The 25,701-nt window shown below is 46.5% G+C and overlaps 1 protein-coding gene across 12 annotated transcripts in view; it reads left to right on the forward strand.

Moving 5' to 3' along the window:
• Positions 1–25,701, forward strand: part of LOC148026779 (uncharacterized) — a 219,631-nt gene that overhangs the window by 176,682 nt on the left and 17,248 nt on the right. For all 12 annotated transcript variants that reach the window (XR_015692898.1, XR_015692897.1, XM_087691290.1 and 9 more), the window contains one exon: positions 3,039–3,144. Coding sequence is in view for 10 of the 12 variants with exons in the window: in XM_087691290.1 (XP_087547416.1) it covers positions 3,039–3,144 (106 nt within the window). In the remaining 2 variants the exon portion in view is untranslated. The remainder of the gene's footprint in view (positions 1–3,038; positions 3,145–25,701) is intronic.

Below are 25,701 nucleotides of genomic sequence, written 5' to 3' on the forward strand. Positions count from 1 at the left end.
TTGCCCTCCTGCTCCAGTCCGCTTTGTGACACCAGCCAGCTCGCCAAGTCAGCCGAAGGTTCTCTAATAGTCTAGGTCAACTTTGGAAATCAAGGTAAAGAGAAATGTGTATTTTTTTTAAAAAAATTCAGATTTACTTCTCTGGAAGGGGCTTATTGCCGGGGCAGGCATTTGCAGTTCCAGTACATGTATGGGACACAATTACTGCAGAAATTTTGTGCATTTTGGGCCAGACATTTGGGGCTTTTGCAGTCAGCTTAGTGATTGACACATGTACATCTGTGAAAATAGACTGATTTCGTGCATTTTGGGACGAGAAATTTTGGGGCTTTTGTATTTTCAGTGCTGCTGAACATTTATTGCACCTTGGACAAATATGCATTTCAGACAGTTTTGACAGTGTGATTAAGTTTGCTAAATACAGAAAAGTACTTAATGTAATTTCTGGAAATTCTGAGATTTCCAGGTTGATCCAGCTTGAGATAGTGCTCTTTTGCTCTCTAATTAGCAACATTTACATGGCAAATCAGGGAGGTAATGTATTTACATACCTATCCAAGGAGGATTTATCAGCGGTGAAGCAGTTAGGCCCGGAGTTGCAGCTCTTGCTACTCTTCTAGGAGGACGTGGACAATGGGCAACTCAGCGTGTTCGCTCTAGCTTAGCCACTTCCCTAGAGATCAACAACACAAAAGGCATGGTATACACGGGATGCAAAGGCTTTGTCACTGATTGCATTGGCTATTCAACGGTCTATCATCCCTCACATTCGGTCTGTAGCTTCTTCATAAGAAGCATGACTGACCTTAGAGCAGATGTTTGCTGGAAAGACTGAGACACACATCTCTTTCTTGAAGAAAGAGCTCGAGACTGTAAAGATGGATGAGGGTGATTCTATACAGGATCATCTAAATAAAATTCAAGAGTTGCGTGAGCAGCTTACAAATGTAGATGAGTATTACTCAGATGCGCAGTTGATATCTACTACCTTGAATTCATTGCTGCTCTCATACTTGGCCTTTTATATGGCCTTGAACCTCACTATGAGGATTTCCCCACAGCCATTTACTTTCCTTCAACTAGTCAGTTTGCTCTTAGAGGAGGAGCAGACAAGAAAGACTAGTGGTATGGATGTTATAGCCTCTGAGCAAGCTTTTATGGTAAGACAGAAGGGCAAGGGCAGCCAAGCAAAGAATGCTTTGCAAAGCTCTGGGACTTCAGGTACTTCACAGGGCAATAAGAGACAGGGGCATGCAAGCCAAGAAGGGCAAGTGCCACTATTGCAAGAAGCTAGGCCACTACAATAGTGAGTGTAGAAAGCGCATAGCCAAGGAGGAGTGAGGGATGCCTGTTTTTGATGCACCTTCCATTGCTACTTAGTCAGCATCCTTTGTTGCAAGCAAGGACTATCGTTTTTACACATGTAGTTATGAATCTTCTTGGGATGATAGAGCATTTAACTCTACTAAGGATGGAGACACATGGTTTTTTGGCAGTGTTGCATCTAGGCACATCACATCTCGTACAGATTTGTTTACTTCTGTTATTACAACCTCGGTTGGCAAGTCTGTATAGTGTGCCAACAATGCATCATACCCTATTAGAGGTTTTGGGAAGATTGTGCTGACAACCATTGATGGCTCTATTCTTCGGTTGCAGGATGCCTTGTTTGTGCCAAGTATAAAGAAGAAATTGTTATCTATTTTTTCTTTGGCAAGGTGTGGTTTGCAGGTCACCTTTGATGATGATAGATGTATGGTGAAAGATAAGGAACACATGACATTGGTTTTGATTGGTACTCTTATGTCATGGGTTATATGAGTTAGATGCTTTTTCAGTTGATCAGTCAGTCTATCTAGCTTCCACTCTTACTTTTGCTATGTCACAGGTGGAGATAAGGCATGCTTGCATGGGGCATGTAAACTATGGTAGCTCGATGCTTATGCAGCGTACACAGATGCTTGATGGTTTACCTCTCTTAGAGAGACCTCTTGAGCACATATGGGAGGGATGTGTTTTGGGGAAAATGCATCGTTTTTCATTTCTCCGTGATGTTGCTTTTAGAGCAACTACCAGGTTATAGATTGTGCACTTAGATGTATGTGGCCCTATGCAAATTAAGTCATTGGGTGGCTGTTACTATTTTGTCACTTTCATTGATGACTTTACTCGTTTTTGTTGGGTCTACTCTTTGGTGAAAAAGTCCGAATTGTATGATGCATTTTTGGCTTTTCTAGCACTTGCTGAAAATCAATGTGGCTGTAGGGTGAAGACCCTCTGTTTCAAAATAGTTGTCATCTAATGCTATGACTAATTAAATGGAGAATAACCAATACATAGTAGATGAGTACAAACTAATGTCAAAACGAGATACAATGTGGAATTGCTTTGGGGGTACTCTCATCCCAAGAAAGAGAGATTCCTTGATTGCATATGATTTTGCTTGAGCGTGTGGATAGAGAAGGTAGAGTCTAGTACAAGGGCTCAATAAATAGCCAATTAGGTGAGTCATTTCATCCACTCAAAGGCCTTGGTAAGCAAGATGGTTACATGTGTCAGATAGGGGAAGCAAGGAATATTGTTTTATAAAGAAGATTCTTAGCTATTGGTTGCAATGTTTTGTCTTAAAATGGGGTGTTAAAAAGCATGGGTTGGCCATTCGAACTTGTTTCTGTGGGTATGTAGCGCTTATGATACACTTATTTACTTTGAAAGGCCTTTTCTAGGTTTCTTATAAACTAATAGAATGATCTTTTTCTTGGAGAAGGGAAGATTGAAGTTTGGGATTCCTTTATTTTGGTTGAATTTAGGATTGATTTTTAGCTTCACATGCATAGTTGCTTACAAGCATATTCTTGTTTGTATATCAATAAGCTTTGTATGTCTTGCAAAAGTACTTTTATGCACTCAAAGAAGTGTTCAGCTATGCTTATGATTATGATCCATAAGTGAAAACGTACATGCACTTATGCATATTGACTGCTTATTTTACAAGAGAGAATGCACATTTAAGTTTGGCATCTATCATTTTTGGGTAGGAAAATCTTTCTCGAGATTGCAAAAAGGAGAAAAGAGATATGTGTACAATCATAAGAATTGTAGGAGATGTAATGGTCTCATCAAAAGCTGGAAATCTGGCCAGAGGTACAACAACTTGCTTGTAGCTCTTACATTTAATCAGATCCATGTTTGAATTCCTAACTGCATAGCATGAATCAAAAAGTAAAGCATGTGCATGTTCTTGAGTTCCGTAGTGCAAACCATGAATAAGATTTACAGGCATATCCATCTCATAGTCATTTTAAGTTGAAAGAGAGAAAGTTATATTAATGTCTAAAAAAGACCAAATCAGCCTATAAGACCAACGTGTTACATCTGAAAAGTTATGAAATTTCTCCAAGTCCCTAAATAGTTCTCATCTAATGTTGTGACTAACTAAATGGAAGATAAACAACAAATAGTGCATAGCTAATGAGTTCAAAATGTTGTCTAAGCTAGTTACTATTGGGTTTTACTCACGCCTATGCTCACAGAGGAGTGTCGATGATCAGTAGGATACTGGGCACTTTTTACTCTCGGTACAAGAGGTTTTTTCCCCCTGACTTATTCTCTTATTTCGTATGTGCCTATGTTACACACTTATGGGCACTTATATATTCGGGTGAGAATATTCAACACCCCCTACAACCCTAAGGTTTAAAGGTTGTACTTTGTACTTTCAGTTTACACTTTTTCAATCTATTGCATTGGGTGTCGTGCTTCACTCTCCACACTGTCCTGCACTCTCTGTTGGGCTTCAATCCTCTCAGCCTCTCACATTTGGTATCAGAGCTCAGCCCAGCTCTACTCTATCCTCAAGCTCCATGAGTTCACCAGCTGAAGATTTCCAGCACTAGTGCTACCCGTCTCCTGTAGCCTCCCCAGCGCCAGCAGCGATGCCTTCTTGCGTTGCCTATTCTATGCTACCCCCGCCCTAGTCTGAGCGTGCCTGTCTGCTTGGGAGCGCTGCCTACTTGCGCTCGCCCACTTGGACTCTGCCGCTTGCCACCTACCATCCGGACCTTGGGCGACTGCCGCTTCCTGCCCACCTGACACCTCCTGCCCTTCCGCCATTTGGACTCTGCTAGTGCTCACCACACCCGCCTCCAACACCGCCAGTGCCTGTGCTAGGGTGCACCATGCCCTCCTCCAATGCTGCTTGACGCCTTGCTTTGTGGCCATTAGCTCGACTAGTCATTGAGATAATTTTTTTAAAAAAATTATTATTATTTTATTCCAGATTCATCTCTGGACATCTCTGGACAAGGGGATTCTACAAGGGGAGGCACAGAAATCTGAATACGTGTCTGGGACATGATTGATGCAAATTTCTTGGCAAATAAGTCAAGAATTTTGGGGCTTTTTATCTTTGTGTGGACATTAGCAAATATATTGCAGTCTCAATGTCAAAGATAGACTGTTTTTGAAAATTTTGGGGTTTTTGCTAATACAGTGTTGCTGAGCATTGAATGCACCTTGGACTGCGTACATTACACACAATTTTGACGAGTGTACCTCAGTGTACTAAGTGTAGCAAGCTATTTGCTGTAATTTCTGAAAATTTTGGAGATTTCCATGTTAATCTAGCTTGGACATTGCTCTTTTGCCTTCTTTTGGTATTGATTATCATGGAAAATCAAGGAGGGGATGTATTTATCTATGTATCCAAGGAGGACAGATTGGATGGTAAAAACTACTTACTTTGGTCCTTCATGATGAAGAATGTGCTAGTTGCGAAAAATCTTTGGGACTATGTTAGCAAAGAAGAAGTTAGGCCCGGAGTTGTGGATTCTCCTACTCCTCCTCTAGGAGGACGTGGACAATGGGCACCTTAGCCTTTTCAGCCTGCTCCACTTCAGCCACTTTCCCAGAGATCAGTAGCTCAAAAAGCATGGGATACACGAGATGCACAAGCTTTGTCTCACTGATTGCATTGGCAGTTCAGCTATCCATCATCCCTCACATTCGATCTGCAACTTCTTCACGAGAAGCTTGGCTAACTTTGGAGCAGATGTTTGCTAGTAAGAATGAGACTCGTATCCCTTTCTTAAAGAAAGAGCTTGAGACATTGAAGATGAATGAGGGTGATTCTATGCAGGATCACTTGAACAAAATTCAGGACTTGCGTGAGCAGCTTATGAATGTTGATGAGTACTATTTAGATGCAGAGTTGATATCTACTACATTGAACTAATTATTGCCCTCGTACTTGGCTTTTCATATAGCCCTAAACCACACCATGAGGATTGCCCTACAGCCTATTACTTTTTTTCAGTTAGTTAGTTTGCTTCTAGAGGAGGAGCAAACAAGAAGAAATAGTGGTGTGGATGCCATAGCCTTTGAGTAGGCTTTTATGGCAAGACAGAAGGGCAAAGGCAACCAAGTAAAGAATGTTCCGTAGAACTCTAGAAGTTCAAGTACTTCACAGGCCAATAAAAAACAAGGAGACACGCAAGCCAAGAAGGAAAAATGCCATTATTGCAAGAAGCCAGGCCATTACATCATTGAATATAGAAAGCGCATCGCCAAGGAGAAGAAAAAGGAGTCAGGAATGTCTGTTTCTGATGCTCCCTCCACTGCTACTCAATCAGCTCCTTTGTTGCAAATAGGGACTATTGCTTTTACACATGCAGTTATGACTCTTCTTGGGCTGATAGAGCATTTAGCTCTACCGAGGATGCAGACAGTTGGTTTTTTGACAGTGGTGCTTCTAGGCACATCACATCTCGCAGAGATTTATTTGCTTCTATCGGTGCAGCTCCAATTGGTAAGTCTGTATAGTGTGCCAATAATGCATCATACCCTTCTAGAGGTATTGGGGAGATTGTGCTCACAGCCATTGATGGCTCTATTCGTTTACTACAGGATGCTTTGTTTGTACCAAGTATAAAGAAGAATTTGCTCTCTATTTCTTCTTTGGCACGTTGTGGATTGCAGGTCACCTTTGATGATGACAAATGCATGGTAAGAGATAACGAACACATGACTTTGGTCCTGACTGGCACTTTATGTCATGGGCTATATGAGGTGGATGCTCTTTCAATTGATCAATCAGCGTATTTGACATCCACTCTTACTCTAGCTATGATACAGGCAGAGTTATAGCATGCTAGGATGGGGCATGTGAACTTTGGCAACTTGATGCTCGTGCAGCGTATGTAGATGCTAGATGGATTACCTTTAGTGGAGAGACCTCCTGAGCACTTGTGCGAAGGATGTATTTTGGAAAAAATGCATCGTTTTTCGTTTCCCTGTGATGTTGCTTTTAGAGCAACAACCAGGTTGCAGTTAGTGCACTCAGATGTATGTGGCCCTATGCAGACAAAGTCATTGGGTGGATGTTACTATTTTGTGACCTTTATTGATGACTTTACACACTTCTGCTGGGTCTATTCTTTAATGAAAAAGTCAGAAGTGTATGATGCATTTTTTGGCTTTTGTAGCACTTGTTGAGAACCAATTTGGCTATAGAATAAAGACTCTTCGTTTGGACCAAGGAGGGGAATATATGTTTTCTATGCTGAATTCTTTTTTGAAGCAAAAGGGCATTGTTCATCAGTTCACTACTGCTTATACTCCACAACAGAATGGGGTTGCAAAGAGGAAGAATCGGTCACTCATGGAGATGGCCAGATGTATGCTGAAAGCAAAGAGCTTGCCACACAGTTTTTGGATGGAAGCCGTAATGTGTGCTTGCCATGTTTTAAACAGATGCCCCACTAAAGCATTAAAGAATGTAACACCTTTTGAGGTTTGGAACAGCCCGAAACCCTCTGTTGGACACTTTCATACCTTTGGGTGTCTTGCATATGCACACATTCCCCAGGTACTTAAAAAAAATTTGGATAACAAGGCTGTCAAATGCATTTTTGTGGGATATAATAGTGAGAGCAAAGGCTACAGACTCTATGATCCTGTCTCTAGAAAGGTATTTGTCAGTAAGGGATGTACTCTTTGATGAAAAATCAGAATTATCCCTTGCTGGTTTTGACACATATGAGGCTGCCTGTGATGTATTTGAAGGGCTAGTGCCCATTTCATTTGGTGATTCAGCTGGAGCTTCAGCAAGTGAACTTAATGTTCAGCCAGCTGCTCTGTTGGAAAATGCAAAAAATCAGCTACTGGCTGATCTCAATTTTCAGCAAAATGTTGAATCTGAAATTTAGTAAGAGCTTGTGTACAGTCAGGAGGCAAGACAAATGCCTACATGGTATTTACAGACTATGAAAAATAGTCATCTGGATGCACCCATGGCTGGTCGTACTAGAAGGCAAGCTCGTATGCATGATACTGCATATACCATGGAGTTTGTTATGGTAGCAAGTACATTGATGATGAGGAGCTTGAATGTTTTGAGGATGCACAACATAGTGTGCATTGGAAGGCAGCAATGCAAGCTAAATTTGATTCTATCATTAAGAATAGCCATCGGAACAAAATGGGTCTACAAGCTAAAAACCGAATGTAGATGGATCCATTGACAAATATAAGGCAATGCTTGTAGCTAAGGGCTATGCACAGAAGAAAGGCATTGACTATGAGGAGACATTTGCTTCTACCTCTAATGACTACCATGAAGCCTACGGTTGCTTTGGCTGCCCATTATTATGGATGGAGTGTACATTAGTTAGATATTAAAACTGTCATGAGGGCATGTATTTTTGAAACCTCACTTAACATGTGGATTAATTTTTTATCACATGATTAAGTAAATGTTGCACATGTGAGGTGCAACTGGGGTTAAAGTAAATTTATGAGCTCGGGACCCAAGGAAATCACAGGATGTCAAAGGTAAAATTTGCTATAAGTTATGTTACACAGGTACTTGGTGGTATCTAGTGCCAGTTGTTGGCGTAGGTCATTCATTTGGCCATAAGTGTCAGTTGGTGATACTAGAGAAGTGGTGTTTAATGATACCTAACACCAATTTGATAGTCAAAGATAGCGCAGAGACACTCGGGAATGGAAGTTGCCTAGCCAATTCAATTATTGGCCAGTCAGATTATTTTTCTAGGCATTGAAATAATTATTAGATTAATTTTTAATATTTAAAGACCAAAAATTAATATTTAAATATGGATAATGCTGGAAACACCATTTGGGAAGACTACCACTTGTCAAAAAAGCCCATGGAAGACTGAAAAATGTCTTTAGAGTCTGGAGAGAAGCATTTTTAGTGTATTCAGCTTGCAACAGAGAGGGAGGAGATGTTGCTGGTTTGATTTGCAGCCATTGGAGGACCTTTTAAGGCAGCTAGGGGCAGGAGAAGACCCATCAATAGCAGGTGACAGCATCTAACGCTGTTGAGACAAGGCAACAGTAATAAATGACTGATTTTCTTCAGTTCTTTGCATCTACAAGCTGTTGTGGCAGGACGGCAGCTGCATTTGACTAATTTTCAGTCATTCTTTGTGACAAAACTCTGAATTTTCTCTTTATAGCTTTCTCTCTCATCTCCAAGCCATTTCACAGCCTTGCTCCGAAGATATCAACATTTGGATCCTTGGAGGCTGAGAAATTGCAAATTTGTCTACTGCAAACTCTAATTTACAGCAGAAATTAGGATTTGGTAGCAGCCTTAGAAAGCGTGCCAGAACTAGGAAGCTCCAAGACTTCGATATTTCAAGGTTGAAGGTAAGTTTCAGCTAAATTCAGGTGGAGGACTAGCTAGCCATTGAATTTGGAGCAGTTCCATCATCTTTGAAGTGGATGAGGGCCAATGAAGTGCCCAAATTAAGGGGCAAATCAGATTGAAGACTTGTTGGTCACTTTTGACAGCAAGGGGAGTTTGGATTGCGAAGGGGATTGGGAGAATTCATTGTAAATCAATTTTTTCTCCAATAAAGCTAAAGAAATACGGAAAGTCGCATCAATTTTAGGGCCAATCGGGTGTGAATTGTCCAAGATCAGCAGGTAAATTCATATTTTCAGATTTGCATTAATTGTTTGCTGCTGTAATTAAGTTGTAATCAGGGATTTACCACATCCACGGAAGGAAGGTTGGTTTCAAAAACTGCATTTTTATATGGGAAACTTTGTGACAAAGTATATGTACAACAACCCATTGGTTTTGCAGTTAAGGGATCTACACACTTGGTTTGCAAGCTGAAATAGGCTTTTCTATGGCTTGAAACAAGCTCCTAGAGCTTGGTATGCAAAGATTGATGCCTTCTTACTGAGCCAAGGTTTTATAAACAACTCATCTGGGTCTACCCTTTACGTATGTAAAGAGGGGGGATCCATGCTGATCATTTGTCTATATGTTGATGACCTATTGCTTACAGGGACACATGCTGATCAGATTTCAGCATTTAAACAAAATTTGCAACAAACCTTTGAGATGTTAGACTTAGGGTCTTTGCATTTTTACTTGAGCATTCAGGTCATACATGATGCTAGAGGTATTGGTTTATCACAGTCAAGATACATTGGTAAACTCCTTGAGAGGTTTGGCTTACAGGATTGCAAGCCAGTCTGTACACCAATGAAACCTGGACTGAAGCTGTCATTGCATGATGACAGTGATTTGTTTGATATACACACATATGCTCCAGTAGTTGGATGTCTTATTTACTTACGCAACACTAGGCCAAACATACAGTTTGCAGTTTCAGCCCTAAGTAGATATATGCATCAGCCACACATGTCACATTGGCAAGTTGTTAAGCGTGTCTTTCGTAACTTGCACGGTACTAGATCTCTTGTATTGGTTTATGCCAAGGGGGAACCACTAGAGTTATATGCTTACAATGATTCTGATTGGGCTGGTGATTATGATTCATGTCACTCCACTAGTGGCAATTGTTTCTTTCTTGGCTCATCTTGCATATCTTGGCTTAGCAAGAAACAATCCACTGTTGCCACATCGTCATGTGAAGCTGAATACAAGCCAGCTTCACTTCCGCAGTTGAATGTGTATGGATTAGACGCTTGCTAGTTGATCTGGATGTATCTGCTACATAGCCTACTCCTTTGTTCACTGATAGTCAGAGTGCCATTGCAATGGCAGGGAACCTAGTGTTTCATGGACACATGAAACACATTGAGATACATTATCACTTTGTTAGAGAGAGGCTACATGCAAGTTATATTAGCCTTGTCTATTGTCCTACCACCAGTAATGTGGCAGACATCTTCACGAAAGCTCTTCCTCCTGAAAATTTTGAAGCATTTCGCAATGCTTTAAATTTGATCCCCTTTGGCAGATGATCATTGTACTTTTGATCACTCTTTACTCTAGGGGGGGTTTATTGGGTTTCACTCATGCCTACGCTAACAGAGGAGTGTCGATGATCAGTAGGACACTGGGGCACTTTTTACTCTCGGTATGAGAGGTTTTTTCCCCTAGACTTATTCTTTTCTTTGGTATGTGCCTATGTTATACACTTACAAGCACTTATCATGTTCGTGTGTGAACACCCCCTACAACCCTAAGATTTAAGGGTTGTACTTTGTACTTTCAGTTTACACTCTTTCAATCTATTGCATTGGGTGTCGTACTTCACTCTCCACACTGTCTATTGCACTCTCAGCTGAGCTTCGAGTCTCACAGCCTCTCAGGGTTACAATGTGGAACTGCTTAGGAGGCACACTCATCCCAAGATATCTCTCATGGGTCTATCTAACGTAGCGAAGTTAAGGTAGGGGGGAATGGTCCCTCGATGAAAGTGTAGTATCCTCTGTATCTCGAGGTGATGTCTCCTACAGGTGCGTGGATTGACAGGGCATGGATGATGAGCTCTATATCTCTTTGTGGCTATGTCTAGGGTGATGCCCTATGTGAGGGGTCACCAGTTGGTCTAATGAGGGCTTTGTAGTAGAGGGAGTAATCGATGCTCTGTAGAACTCTATGAGTGTATGCTAGTGTGCAGCTCCCTATCTCTGCTCTTGGGACCATAAGAGGTGTTCTCTGTGATGGCGTAGCTCTAGCAAGAATAGAGAGGCTTGCTTACATTCATTGAATGGTTGAAGGCAGAGTTCAATCTTTACAGAAAGTGGAATATGCTAAATACAAATTGCTGGCCAAAGCAAAAGCTTTACACGACAATAGCTGTCAATCCCATAAATTTTTTGCTTGATTTCATCAGAAATATGCTCGTGAAAATATTGTGCGCTTGACAGATGAGAAAGAAGAGCGCTTTGTGAAGCAAATTATTAGGTCTATCCGTACTCCGACGGGTATGATGCATTCTCTTAGATCCACATTTTCTAAAGACGACAAATCATCAGGGCTAAAATCCCATGATTGGCATAATATATGTTAGGTTTGTACTACGAATGGATTGTAAGTGGTCTGCGTATTTTGCTATTTGGAGTATACTCGTTGTTTGTATTGCTTATTCATTTGTGGCAATTTGTACTATCGATCGCCATTGCAGGATGCCGTACTCCTGAAATACGCGAGGGAATCTACAAGTAGTCATTAGGATGCCGTGCTGCTTAACCCCTTTTAACTTAATTTATGAACGTCCTATATGGTATGCACAAACAAATAGATCAGAATTTCTTTTATTTCCAACAACTAATAAGCATCAAAACCCCCTCTTTCCCCCTACCGTTTAGGTTGTGCATCGTTGAGAGGTGTAACGAGAGTAGTCTATATCTTTTCTATATGTTTTTCATGGTCAAGATGGGTTTGGATTGATGATAACAATGATTGTCACAAGGCTAGCATGGCCTTTTCAGCAGTTCAATCTGTGTTGGTTGGATTTGATCAATGTTTCTTCCTCTCCTTATCCTTTTGACCCAACATAATGCTTGTTACTACACAATGAAAGTGTCCAATGACTATGGCACCTTTAGGAACAACGGTTGGAGGAGAACAAATGAGAAACTCAAAGGTTTTTATTAACCTTTGATGTTATGTCCCCACCCAACCCCAATTCATGTGCTAAGGGCAACTATATTACACACATGCTTGATTCTTTCTTTTGGAATGCTACTTTCATTCGTTGGTTGGGGTTCTATAGAGATTTCAATCACTATATATGTCTAACAGGATAACACACGTGGACAAAAATTAGATGACCCTTGGATGAACATACCCTTGTGGGTATAAGTGTACCGTACCCTAAGTGTAAATATATTCTTTTATTATTTGTGTATCGCATTGGTATACACCTATCTCTCAACTCTTCAAAGTAAGCGAGGAAAATCTAGTTCCTCCCATCGCGCTGCTGCTGCCACTGTCACGCCCGCGCTACCCCCCGTCTGTCCCGCCTTGCCCCCCATGGCGCATTGCACCTCCCCCTCTCGCCAGGAAATCCCCCCCTTTCGTCAGGCCCCCGCACTGCCCCCCACCTCCCTCGCCTTGTGGCCCCCAGTCTTGTCGCGCCCCGTGCTGCCACGGCTCCCCTTGCCACACGACCTCTCCTCGTCTCCAAGCTGCCCCCTCAACCTCCCTCTCGCTATCTACCGCCAGCATCCAGTAAGCCGCCACCACCTTAGATAGAAGTCCCCTCCTCTCTGCCATTTTGATGCCGCTACCTCACCTCTTGCTCCGCCGCTAGCACCTGTAAGCAGCAACATCCCAAAGCACTCAAAACCCTCCCTCCCCCCCCAATTACTCCCCTCGTTTGGAGCAACATTTCCCCCTGTAGCACAACATCTTGCTCGGTAGGTCCTCAACAGGAACGTGCAATGGAAACCTCTGGTCAAAGGACGTCGATGCATTCTGCAAGTGCGCCTGAGTCAAACACCTTGCGCATTGACCTTTTTTAGAAACAGCTCTTAGCCGTCCGTGCCATAGAGGTGGAATTGAAAGAAACAACAAGTCATAGGAGACTCCATTCGGGGCCCAGCTTCGGGATTGGCTTCACTCTACGCTACGCATTGGCACAGCGCAGATCGCGGAGGCAGTTTTCATGGGTTAAGGAATCTTCATGGTTCAACTCACCTCCGCGGACGTAGCCCGTGATAGCTCATCTTAAGATGAGCTAGTGGATAGCTCATCTTATGCCTCCAGGAAAGGGCTCATCTATATGGTTCCTCGGTATAGTGGCTTCATAGTGGAGGAATTCGCACTCCACAACAGGTTTCTTAGACACCCGATCACCCTCCTATTCCCCGGACTGGCGGTAGAGTATCGTCAAGTAGTGGGGGACTTTGGACGCACACAATTCTTCCTGCCTCCTTAGCAGATGCAGTGACAGCCGCAGGGGTCGCGAAGGTATGGGAAGCTGTGAAAGATACAAAGAACATACCTAAGTTTCTGGAGATTAAGGCAGGTAGACACTTCTTCAAGCAGCAGGTTATTGTGACAGCTTGGGCAGTGCCTGCGTTGCCATGACTTTGGGCATTAGGCAACAAATTGCACATGCTTCGGAGCCAAGGCGGCTTCGCTGACAGGCCCACATGTGGATGCTGATGGCTTTGCACAGGTCAAGCGATGATACAGAGGGAGACGGCAGGGAGAGTAGGAGAGTGGGCGACGGACCCCCGACAAAGCACCCCGCAACACTCCCCAGCTCATCCCACCCAGCAATATCACAAATCTCCACCCCAACCACACACAGAGGCATCATAGGCTACCCCACCCGAGATCCCACAGCCCCCACACCCACCCCCTCCTCTTGGATCCCCCCCCCCCCCCCGATCGTATCCCATAGCCTCCCCCTTCCAAGGACACTTGCCCCTTTTTTCTCTGAATTCCATTTTTTTAAAGAAAGAATGAATTCATTCAAAGAAATTGGATCTTAGGGCGTTGGACTAGATACTTCTGTTATCATTAGGAACACTCTTCCCCCCTCACACCCGTCTCATACCTCCAATCACCCCACCATCCCTCAATCTTCCTCCTCCCCACCATTTCCCTTGCCAATCAGTCAGTCCCCTTGATCCTCACCCAGTACATGTGAACCGCGCGCACCCCCCCCCCCCTCCCCCCCCGACCCATTCCCTCCCTTCCCATAGGGGGTGACGAGCCTCATACGCCCATATCTTCTCCTCAGCAGCCTAGCCCTCCCCACCCCACATAGCCGCTAGCTCATCTGGCCTAGCCGCCCGTCACACTTTCTCTAGACAGGCGCAGTTGCTCTCACAGGAGTTTTTTTGCAACGGTCTATGGTCCTACTTGAGAGTTGCGGAGCATGGAGAGTTTCCACTAGCTGTGGAGGTGGGGATCTTCGTGGTCCGCAAGTCAAGGAGCAGCAAGGTCCATTTACTAGCACCATTGGATGGACCAAACTATGCTTTCTTCTTTCAGACCTCTCATACACGAGACTGGATGATGACACATATAGTGGAGGAGGTGAGGGGCCAGGTTGAGAACCACATCTCTGAGTGGATGGGAGAAGGAGGACTAGCACTCTTTTCCGAGCAGTGGCCAGGGTGCATGATGGATATTAACTGGTAGCTAGAGCCAAGGTCCCACATTTGAGCATTATTTTTCGAGCCCCTCCATAGTGGAGTTCACTGATGGATTTGATCGAGTGGCCCCTCGCACAGGCTGCCCGCTTCTACCAGTGTACAGAGTCACACCTCTCAGCGTGGTTCATAGACGCCCTAGTGGTACCGCCTTGAGCATCTATTACCCCCATGGTCCGCCCGAGAGCCACCATGGGGGAATGGAGTTCACCTTCCAAGCCTGTGGCAAAGTGCATTCACATGCCCCATAGTTCTTCTTCATCAGGAACTTCAGCCTTCCACACCGACTATTCGGTCATTCACAGGCTTCCCTATGAGTTTACACCTAGCATCCTGGAATGCAAATAGCCTCCACTACAGTGGGGTTCCAGGAAGTTGATTGTTCAACAGGACTTGTAGCTTGCCCTTGCCGAACAAATCGACATCTTACTTCTCCAGGAGCACAAGCTCACCCTCGCCCAGGCCCATTGGGTAGCGAAGGTACTTCCAGGCCGCTCACACACCTATTGGGAGTACTCCATCGGCGCCCATGGCAGGGGTGGAGGCGTATGCACCTCTATTGGCCCAAGACTTACTACTTGCGTGCGAGACCACGGGACGATTGTGGCAGGGAGGGTCCTATGGATCACACTAGACATAGGGGACTCATGCCTTGGAGTCCTCAATGTCTATGCTCCTACAGAGGTTAGGGCACACAAGAGTTTCTAGATGGAGATTGTAGTAGGACTTCCAGAGGTGGACTCTTGGATTGTTGGAGGAGACTTCAACAACCTGGAAGCCTTAGAGGACCAGCAGGGCAGAGGCAAAGACTACTAGGGTATGGTAGGGGAGGAGCAGGAGGCATGGAAAGTCTTCCTCCTCGCAGTAGGAGCATGTGATGCCTAGCGGGACCCAACTTTTCACAAGAGGAACATGTCATTGGACATCTCTTGGGGATACAGGCGGCTGGCCGGAGCTCTCTTGGAACGAATGGTCTAGTTTTATGTGGGAGAGTGGGGGTGCTCTGAAGAAGGCCAGGTAGGGCAGTTGGTTGGCACCACCTCGTTTGATTACTGCCCGGTTCTCCTCACACTTGATGCTCCAATTTTGGCCCTTGGCACGCGATCCTATCGGATCCCTAACTCGATCTATAGGTGGGAGGAGGTAGATTGAGCAACTCTGGACTAGCGAGTGGGACAGGAGGAACTGGATCGCAGAGGAGGTTGCAAATGTCTTAGCCGAGTTGAGCAGGATCTGCCAGCAGGAGGCAGCCCTACAGACCAGGCAGCACAGCTGGGAGGAGGAGAGAGCACTTCAGCGACACCTAGCAGCAACATAGGGACTACTCCATGAGGCACTTGGAGATCCCACTCTCCACACATAGGAGGTGTGTGCACGGGCAGCCCTCGCCGGTCTCGAGGACAGGTGCTCGGAGTTTTCCTTTCGTACCTCAGCAGCCTTTTCGGCGTGGAGGGGGGACACGATGTGCACGGAGTTTTTTCAGGTGCATCAACCTCGCACCTCAAGAGATCAGATTCAGCCAGAGGACAACGTTGTAGAGAGCAAGTCTGGGATTGCATTCTGTCCCTCGTTGTTCATAGAGAAGATGGGACGCTCCCTCCTAGACCCCTTCACAAAGAAGGAATCTGCGGAGGCTTTCCATGTACAGGATGGGCGAAATGCTCGGGTGAGGATGATCTTTTTAAGCCCTTCTTCACTACGTACTGGGAGGTGGTGAACTGCCTAGCGCTAGCCTTTCAAGAGATTTTCAGCTCAGGATGAATGCCAGGGAGTCTATCGGCAAGTCTTATCAATCTCCTCCCCAAAGAAGGGGGAGACCATTGGAGCTATCCCACTGGAGACCGATGACCTTGTTGTCAGTGGCCTATAAGGTATTGAACAAGATGATTGGTAGTCGACTCCACCCTGTGCTTCCAGACATCATTCATGACACAGAGACAGGTTTTGCCCAAGATAGCAGCATCGTAGACAATGCTTTCACAAGAAGGCCGAGTGGGCTCAGCATAGTGGTCAGGGATTGGTTGTACTCCTCTTGGACTTTGAGAAGGCCTATGAGAGGGTTGACTGGGACTTCTTAGAGGGCACTATGGTGAGGTTGGCCCCAGGCATGGATCTGTGGGGTTTTTGCACTTTATAGATTGGCCACTAGCAAGGTTCTCATAGGTGGCAGGAGAGGGGAGGAGTTTCGACTGGAGAGATCTGCCCACGGAGACTGTCCTCTTGCCTCTACATGTTCTTACTCTTTGCTGAGGCGACATTCTACTTCCTCCGATCACATGTGAGCAGGTTACGTGGCCTTGGACTTCCAATAAGGGAGAAGACACAGCTGCTAGACTCAAAATATGCAGATGATTCCGCTCTTTATATAAAGAATGATGAGCTGATGTTGGAGGGAGAGAGACTAGCTCTGGAGGTGTTTTGCACTGTAGCGACTGGTGAAAGTCGGTTGGTTTTCTTACAGATCCAAACTCTAGCTCGGAGTGGGGCATCCACTTGGGGTTCAGATGGGTGTGTAGGGGACAAACCGTCCGAGACCTAGGTTTCCAAGTGGGGCTCAACATCACTCCTGCTTGTCAGTTTCTTCTAGTTCTCAACTCTATCAGGCAAAAGCTGACCTACTGGAGTACTGTCCCCCTTTCCTTAGCAGGCCAAGCCTTGGTGGTCAACCAAGTCCTCCTAGCGACAACATGGTACATAGCCTCGTGTTGGTGCTTCTTCTCATCATGAGTGGTTCAGCTTCGCCATCTAGTGCAGAATTTTCTCTGGGCCGGCTTAGACGGTTCTACGGATTCTCGAGCCAAGGTGGCGTGGGCGACCATCATCTGGCATTGCGGTCTGAGGGAGGGCTTGGGATCATTGACCCAGAGTTTCAGAGCGTGGCCCTTATGGGCAAGCTAGTAGTCTGTGGGCTCACGCTTGGAGAGCAGACCTGGAAGGCCCTTTTGCAGGAGGGTCTCCAAAAGTGCAGATTGAGGCTTGGTGGTGGTTGGAGGCTATCCTTGACATGGATATTCACGACTGCCCAAATCACGCCACCTAGATCTTCCTTCCTTCGCAGCCTACTTCGTGTGTGGTAGGGCCTCTGGAAGGCCCTAATTCAAAGGCCCCCAGGATGCCAGGAGGAGATACACTACTAGTCAGTGGTCTGGAACCCCCAGGTCAGAGATCGAGACAGGATATAGATTGGCGACCGCCCCACATCTAGTGGGCTAGATGGGAGGCTGGCCCTGCTCGTACTGTCAGGACGTGGTGGGAGGTGTACAGGATGGTTGATCAAGAGGTGTTGCTGTGGGTATCAGATTGTCAGCCGAGGAGCTGAGGTGAGGAGAAGGGAGATTGACTTAGCGATCTCTCAGGAGTTGCTTGACCCCCCGATCCGAGAGCCGGTGGAGCCTGGTGAGGTGTGGGCCGCTAGATTCTCATTGGCAGGTATCCCCTTATAGGTGACAGGTGGAGTGGGCGGTGCCCCCTACGGGATTTTCTTCACCCGTGCAGGATGGGGGTTGTTTGGTTCTTGATAGAAGACAGCAGGATGAGGAGATCGTTGTCCTTCCTTGGAGGAGGATCCGTGTGGTTGGTCTCAAGGGGAAGACCTGGCATCTGGACCCTTATGTGTCCTAGGAGGAGTTCCAAGACTGGCGCCTCTATATATGGGAGAGCATGTCACTTCATGAGCTGGAGTAGGACCCTGGAGAGTGGCTATGGCTAGGCACTGCAGTCGCGAAGAAGCCAATGAGGTTCTTGGGGTACATAGCCAAGATTGGTAAACATGTACTGATGCAAGAGGACATGGATTGGCACCTTCACATAGCAGATACTAGGCAGAGCACAGCATGACGGATGCCTTCCGTTGGACTTTTGGCGCCGCCTATGGGACAGCTCGAGGTCGAGGAGGGTGTTGTATTTCCTTTGGCTATTGGCACATGGAGGTCTGGCGGTTGGTTGGCCCAAATGCAGTAGCATGGAGGGTGTAAGCGTTGCCCACAACAGCACTTGGAAACCCCAAAGCACTGCACTGCCTTTGGTCTTGCGAGGCGGCACAACTCTTGTGTGGAGAGTAGCCTGCCATATCCTCTCTGTGTGGCACCTAGCCTTGGATGTATCTCGTGGGGGGGCTTTTTGCTGGCAGGCAGTGAGCCAAGGCCATCACCTTTTGTATGAGGCTGGGATGCACGACACAAGTTTCATCATTAAGGCTGGGTCTTGCGCAGTGGTCGGCTTGGAGGCTTTACCGAGCCACCAAGTACTGGAGCCCACAATAGACCGCTCAGACATATGGGAGATCATAAGAAGTCTTACAGGATGGCACATCTGGAAGGCATGCTGTTAGCAGGTTTGTGGCGGGGAATGCCTTTCAGGAGAGGCGACTTTGGCAGAGCTTTCGACTTCCATCATCCACTCCTTCCGTAGCCGATGGGACGAGGTGCAAGGTGAGTCTCGAGCTCGTCAGAAGCTCCGCCTTCACTTTCTGCGCACTTGGGGCAGCTAGGACTTGTTCTTCATGATGCAGGCAGGCAGCCCCAAGTGGCAATATACCCCCCCTCCATGGCTTCTTGCCCCCATCCCCCTAGACCGCCTTGAGAGGCTTGTATAGATGTTCGATTTGTGATTTACATCAGCTCCAACTAGTCTGTTGAGCATGAGCACTTCGTTTTTTTTTTTTTTTTTTTTTTTGGCAAGTAAAATGTGGCTAAATATATTACTGAGAAGGTTGATTACAACGGAGTGCTCATACTCAACAGACAAGCTAGAGCTAATGCAAATCACAAATACATGATGTATACGAGCCTCTCAAGGCGGTCTTGGGGGGATGGGGGCAAGAAGCCATGGAGGGGGGCTGTATCGCCATCTGGGGCTGCCTGCCTAAATCATGAAGAACAGATCCTGGCCGCCCCAAGTGCGCAAAAAGTGAAAACGGAACTCCTAATGAGGTCGAGACTCTGCACCTGGTCCCACCGGCCGCCGAGGGAGTGGATGATGGAGGTCCAAAGCTTTGCCAAAGTCGCCTGTACTGAAAGGCACTCCCCGCAAAAAACCTCCTAATAGCATGCCTTCAAGATGTGCCATCCTGTAAGACTCCCTACGTTCTCCCATACCTCTGAGCGGTCTGCTGTGGCTCACGGTAAAGCCTCCAAGCTAACCACTGCGCAAGACCAAGCCTCAATGATGAAAATCGTGTCCTATATCCCGACCTCTTACAAAAGGTAACGGCCTTGGCTCACGACTTGCCAACAAAAACCCCCCCACGAGATACATCCAAGGTTGGGTGCCACACGGCAGAGAATGTGGTAGGCTCCTCTCCACACGAGTTGTGCCACCTCGCAAGACCAAAGGCAGTGCTTTGGGGTTTTCAAGTGCTGCTGTGGGCAACGCTTACACCCTCCATCCTGTTGTATATGGGCCAACAAACCTCCATGTGCCAAAAGCGAGAGGAAATACGACACCCTCCAACTGCCCCATAGGCGACGCCGGAAAGTCCAACGAAAGGCATTCATGATGCCGCGCTTTGCCGAGTATCTGCTACGCGAAGGCACCCAATCCATGTCCTCTTGCATTTATACATGTCTAGCAATCCTGGTTATGTACTCCAAGAACCTAGTGGCTTCTTGCGATTGCAGTGGTGGCAGGCCATGGCCACACTCTCCATGGTCTCACTCTAGCTCATCAAGTGGCCTGCTCTCCCATATCCAGAGGCGCCACTCCCAGAGCACATAAGGGTCCAGACGCCACATCTTCCTCTGGAGACCGACCACACGAATCCTCCTCCAAGCAAGGACAAGGATCTCCTCATCCTGCTTCCCTCTGTCAAGGACCAGATGTCCCCCATCTTGTACAGTGAAGAAAATCCCATAAGGGGCGCCACACACTCTACCTGTCACCTGTAGGGGGATACATGTCGGTGAGAATCTAGCGGCCCACACCTCACCAAGCTCCACCGACTCTTGGATCGGGGGGTCAACCCACTCCTGAGTCAGTCTCCCTTCTCCTCACCTCAGCCTCTCGCTGATAACCTAATACCCGCTGCAACACCTCTTGATCCACCATCCTGTACACCTCCCGCCACGTCCTGATAATACGAGTAGGGCTAGCCTCCCATCCAGCCCACTGGATGTGTGGGCACTCTTTAATGTGTATCCCGTCCTGATCTCTAACTTAGGGGTTCTAGACCACCGGCTAGTTGTCTATCTCCTCCTAGCATCCTGGGGGCCTTTGAATTAGGGCTTTGCGGAGGCCTTGCCACACACAAAGTAGGCTACAGAGGAAGGAAGATTTGGTTAAGAAGACTGCTAGGGTTTGCACTGAGGACACACAGAGTATACAACCACGATAGAAACACAAAGACACAGACACAGACATAGAGGGAAAAACTCAAACCCTAAACGCCAAACTCAAAACTCAAACCCTAAATGCAAAAATCAAAACTCAAACACAAACAAAAGAAGGGAGAGAGAGAACACAACTCTGAAGTGAATGAATGCTTTAAATGAATGTAAGAGTGTACAGTGTGCTCAAGGGCAGAGCAATGTTGGAGTGTGACGTCCACCAAGACGGATCCCAAGTCTCTGACCGCCAGTCGGAGTGTAGGAGTGCTGAATAGTGAATGGCAGTAGGCTGGTCACCAAAACGCAGTAGTCTGGAGGCTGGAAACTGGTAAACACAGCAGTGTACCACTGAACGGGGGCTGAAAACTGTGCACAGTCTGCTATAAACAGCAGGCTGAAACAGTGTCTGAGAGTGTCAGGGCTTGCAATGCTGAAAACGTAGGCTGGCTGACCTTGGAGATGATGGACAGCAGGCTGAACAGTAGTCTGAGATAGTTTGGAGCAGTCGCCAACAACTGAGAGCTGTTGCCTACAGCAATGGACAGGCTGAAGATGATGTGGCTGCAGTCGATGATGACTGGACAGCAGATGGAGGCGGGCTGCAGGCTAGAAACTAGGCGCCAACAGCAGCAGAGGGTGTGTAGGCTGGTGTAATCTGCAAAACAAGGATTATTGCTAAATGGGGGCAGCTTGTCTACCTATAGATGTGGAAGGGCGGCCCAAAAATTAGGGTTTCCACTAAACTTTCTCGAACCGCTCCCTGTTTTAGGGTTTTCACTGAACTCTCTCGAACGGCTCCCCATTTTAGGGTTTTACTCTAAAAGAGCATTTTTAGTGTGTTTTGGGGCTGTTTAAGAGTCTAATCAACAAGTAATGCATATTTTAGCTCAACACCCCCTCTCAGGCCCAAAACTGAGCCGAAAGGTTAGGCCAGCCATTGTGATGTTGATGTATCCCAAGGCGTCCCACCCCAAAGCAGCCAAGGCATCGGACAAAGGGTGCACTCGGCTGCCCAATGGCCTACCAAAACTACAAAGGCGATGGTTATCTTACCAAGGGAATCCAAGTAGTCACCCCAGAGAGAATAGGGCATCGGACAAAGGGCGCACATCGGTTGCCCAGTGGCCTACCAAGCCCTACAAAAGCGGATGGAACTATATGAAACTTTTATGTGTGTGTGTGTGTGTGTGTGTTTTTTTTAATAAGTGTGGTAAATTTTATGGGATGCGGCTGATTGAGAAATAGTGACCCAAAAGGTGGGAGTAGGGAGGATACACCCAACACATCACAACATAGTACAACCAACCCATCCACTCAAGGTGTCGATGACGAGGAAAAATAGGTGATGAGGTATCCATGTGATGAAGAAGGATGGTGGTGTGGTAACAACAACCGCTGGTGGAAACAGCTTAGGATCTGCTCAAGTGGTGCTCTTCACAATGAGATGCAAAGTATGCTACATGCTGAAGAATACTCATACAGCAAGTGCCACTTGGACAGTGTTCCTCATGGGGAAATTGTTTACTTGCCCAAGTGCCCTAGTATAAAGATGATGAAATCATGCAATGCAAAGGGTAAGGTACAACAAGGGGGAGAAGCCGATGTCGAAGACAAAGTGCTGAAGCCTATAGAATACCAAGAAGGGTAGGAACCCCCTCTCAACCTGGATGTAGATGCCGAAGAAGGAAGAGGAGCTTGATGTCGGTCTTCATGTGGTGCCGAGAACCATAAGAAATGAAGAGGAGGAGGAAGCATCCCAACTGGAAGAGGTAGGTAGAAGTCACCGCCATGATAGCATCAAGAGAGATGCTGCACGATCTGCCTCGAGAGGGGAAGCCTCCATGCTAATAGAAGAGCAAAACTCCAAGGATGATGAAACCATGAAGGAACGGCGCACATCCCAAGTCTCCAGCCTAGGTAGGACTGGGGCAAACGTGCATGTTAGCCCTACACTGAAAACAAAACTTGCAAAGGAGATCAAAGTCTGCAATCACAGAGGTCAGTAGTGAGATGCTTAAAAAACAAAACTAAACTAAAATGAAAAGCTAACTGAAAGAACAAGTGCAAAGATGCAAATGTGTATGTGTATGTGAGTAAATGCAGCGGAAGACTTAAAATGTAGAGACAAAAATCCTATGGGCCCGACTCTAAGAGTGCGAAAAATGAATTCTAGACTGACCTAGGGTATCCAAAAGGACCTAGAGACATGCTAGTCTAAGAAGGTGGCCACCATCGCGTACGTCCAGTAGCAAGGCGTTGCCAAGGGAACGCCTAACGAGGTGGGGAGGAAGGTGAGATAGATGCATGAAGTGCAACAGGATTGGAACCTGGAGACCAATCAACCAGTCCCTCAAGGGTAGTGAAAGAGATGGGCTGCTGAGGCTATACTTGAGTCACATGTCCAGCAGCAGCAACGAGTGCCGAAGGAGCAGATGAAGCAGAAGCAAAAGGCGTAGCCCCATTGGACTGTGGAGTCGCAACGGTCTGCTGAGGCTTTTTAGGTGGAAGACCTTGGGCCTTGGAGCGACACTCCTCGTCCACATGGCCTGCTCTCTGGCAGTGTGTGCAAAACCGGTTTTTCTTAGGGAGTTGCTACCAAATAGGTCTTAATTCTTTGGTTCCATCGGAGGAAGAGGAGTCACCCTTTGATTGGCTTGCCTTCGCATCTAGCGAGTCCTTGCCACTGGTGATTTTTCCTCTCGAAGAAGAAGCAACCAACCTCCTCTACTTTGAATAAGGCGCTAATGAGGATTTCTTGTGGACTTGATCATGCAGCCTTGCGTAATGCAAGAACTGACCCTCAAACTCGTAGAAGGTTGGCAATCGAGGTTGGGAGATCATGTGTTGAATGAAATTGAAGTATTTTGCGGGCAACTTATTCAAGAAGAATATAACCTGATTGTCATCTGACTTTGAAGAGCCAGTAGTGGCGAACTCGGCAAGTAACTGCCTATAGTCAACTAGCTTGACTTTCAGATCATCTCCTTCCTTAAGGGAGAACTCTTGAAGCTCAAAGTCGAGATTGATGCGCCGAGTACGATCACGAGCCGCATAGTGGTCGAGAAGGTGACTCCAGCGCTCTGACGTGAGCAGGAAGTGCTGCAACTGAGAGTGAAACTCAAGAAGCAATCTGTGCATCAGCTCAACATTGGCTGTAGCATTGCAGACTCTCCATTGACGGATGTAGTCAGGGTGAGCTAGTCGAGGGTCCGGCATCGGCTCTAGACCAATGACGAGGTCCCAAAGACCCTGAGACTCAAGCACTTGTTGCATGAAATTCGACCAAGTAGTGAAATTTGACCCGTTAAAACGTATCTTATCCGTGAAGGCATTCTTGGCCATTGCAACAGGAGTGGTAGTGCTCGGAGATGAATAGTGTGAAAAAGTATAGTGGGGGTAGGATAGGGGAGTGGAGTACACTTGGGAATGGGCCCCAAAGTGCCCACTAGGCATGTGGGTAGTGTGCAAGGTGGATCCATAGGTAGGGATGGGCTGACTAGACATGGGCATGGTAGCCACATGAGGAACCCAAGGAGGTGGGATGGAAACACGGGGAGCAGAAGATGGGAATCCCTGCGTAGGTGTAACCCAAGGAGACTGTGGAGACGCACCATAAGCTGAGGATGGAAACCCTTGCGTATGAGTGGTCATGGGAGATGTGAAGCTGGGGATAGTGAGGGGGATGCCCATCACAGTCAACTTAGGAATGATGGGCGTGCTCATTTGCTGAAAAGTGAGAGGCACTGTGTTAAAGGGTGGCATTTCCCCTAACAAAGTACGATGGTGCAAAGAGGTAGAGAATGGGATGGAGAAGGAAAAGGTGCTAGGAGCGGAGATGGTAGATCCAACCTCTAGGGTGTGTGATGTAGATGTGGAGTATAATCCAAGATTTTGGAAAGATGATGAGAGATGATCAAGGTGTGATAAAGAAGAGGGTGGGATGGGAGGGAAGTGAGAAGTGTGTGTAATATACTCAAATGAAACAGAAGCTGTAGATGTACCTGAATTCCGTCTGCTTCATGAGCCCCCTCTATTGAATTCACATACGCAAAGCCATCCGGATCCTGTACCTCAAAAGAAGAAACAGGCTACGGTTTTGATTCATGCAACACAAAAGAATTGTACAAACCTGACATTGGACCTGACTGAGATGATGAAGATGAATCGCCAGATGTTTCGAATGCCGCGTATGTCCTCCATGATCGGAGAGGTGGCCAACCTCACCAACCGGTCCGGATGTGGTAGCAAAACTGGTAGGAGGGGTGTAAACATCACCGTACATGTTGCGATAGTACTCCTCAAAGTCCTCGTCTGTCATGTTAGTGAAATCTAGTGAAGGTGGAGTGTCGTCCTCCTCACGGATTCCATAATGCCGTCTCAGGGCCTCCAACGATGGAGAAGCTTGATAAGACATCATAGGAACTGGAGAAGGTGGTGTCTGGGACATTGTGATTCGGTTACGAGTCGTATTGTGTGCCTTGCACAAAGACTAGCTCTCAACAATATCCGCAGTATACTCTTTACAAGAGCACCGGCTCTGATACCATGTTAAGAAGACTGCTAGGGTTTGCACTGAGGACACACAGAGTGTACGACCACGACAGAAACACAAAGACACAGACACAGACACAGAGGGCAAAACTCAAACCGTAAACACAAAACTCAAAACTCAAACACAAATAGAAGAAGGGAGAGAGAGAACACAACTCTGAAGTGAATGAATGTTGTGAATGAATGTAAGAGTGTACAGTGTGCTCAAGGGCAGAGCAATGTCGGAGTGTGATGTCCACTGAAGACGGATCCCAAGTTTGTGATCACCAATTGGAGTATAGGAGTGCTGAATAGTGAATGGCAGCAGGCTGGTCACCAAAACGCAGCAGTCTGGAGGCTGGAAACTGGTAAACGCAGCAGTGTACCACCGATCGCGGGCTGGAAACTATGCACAGTCTACTGTAAACAGCAGGCTGAAAGAGTG

Source organism: Lygodium microphyllum, chromosome 13 (genome assembly GCF_053477565.2).
Source record: "Lygodium microphyllum isolate KBCC chromosome 13, Lygodium_microphyllum_v1.1.10, whole genome shotgun sequence".
Taxonomy (NCBI): Eukaryota; Viridiplantae; Streptophyta; class Polypodiopsida; order Schizaeales; family Lygodiaceae; genus Lygodium; species Lygodium microphyllum.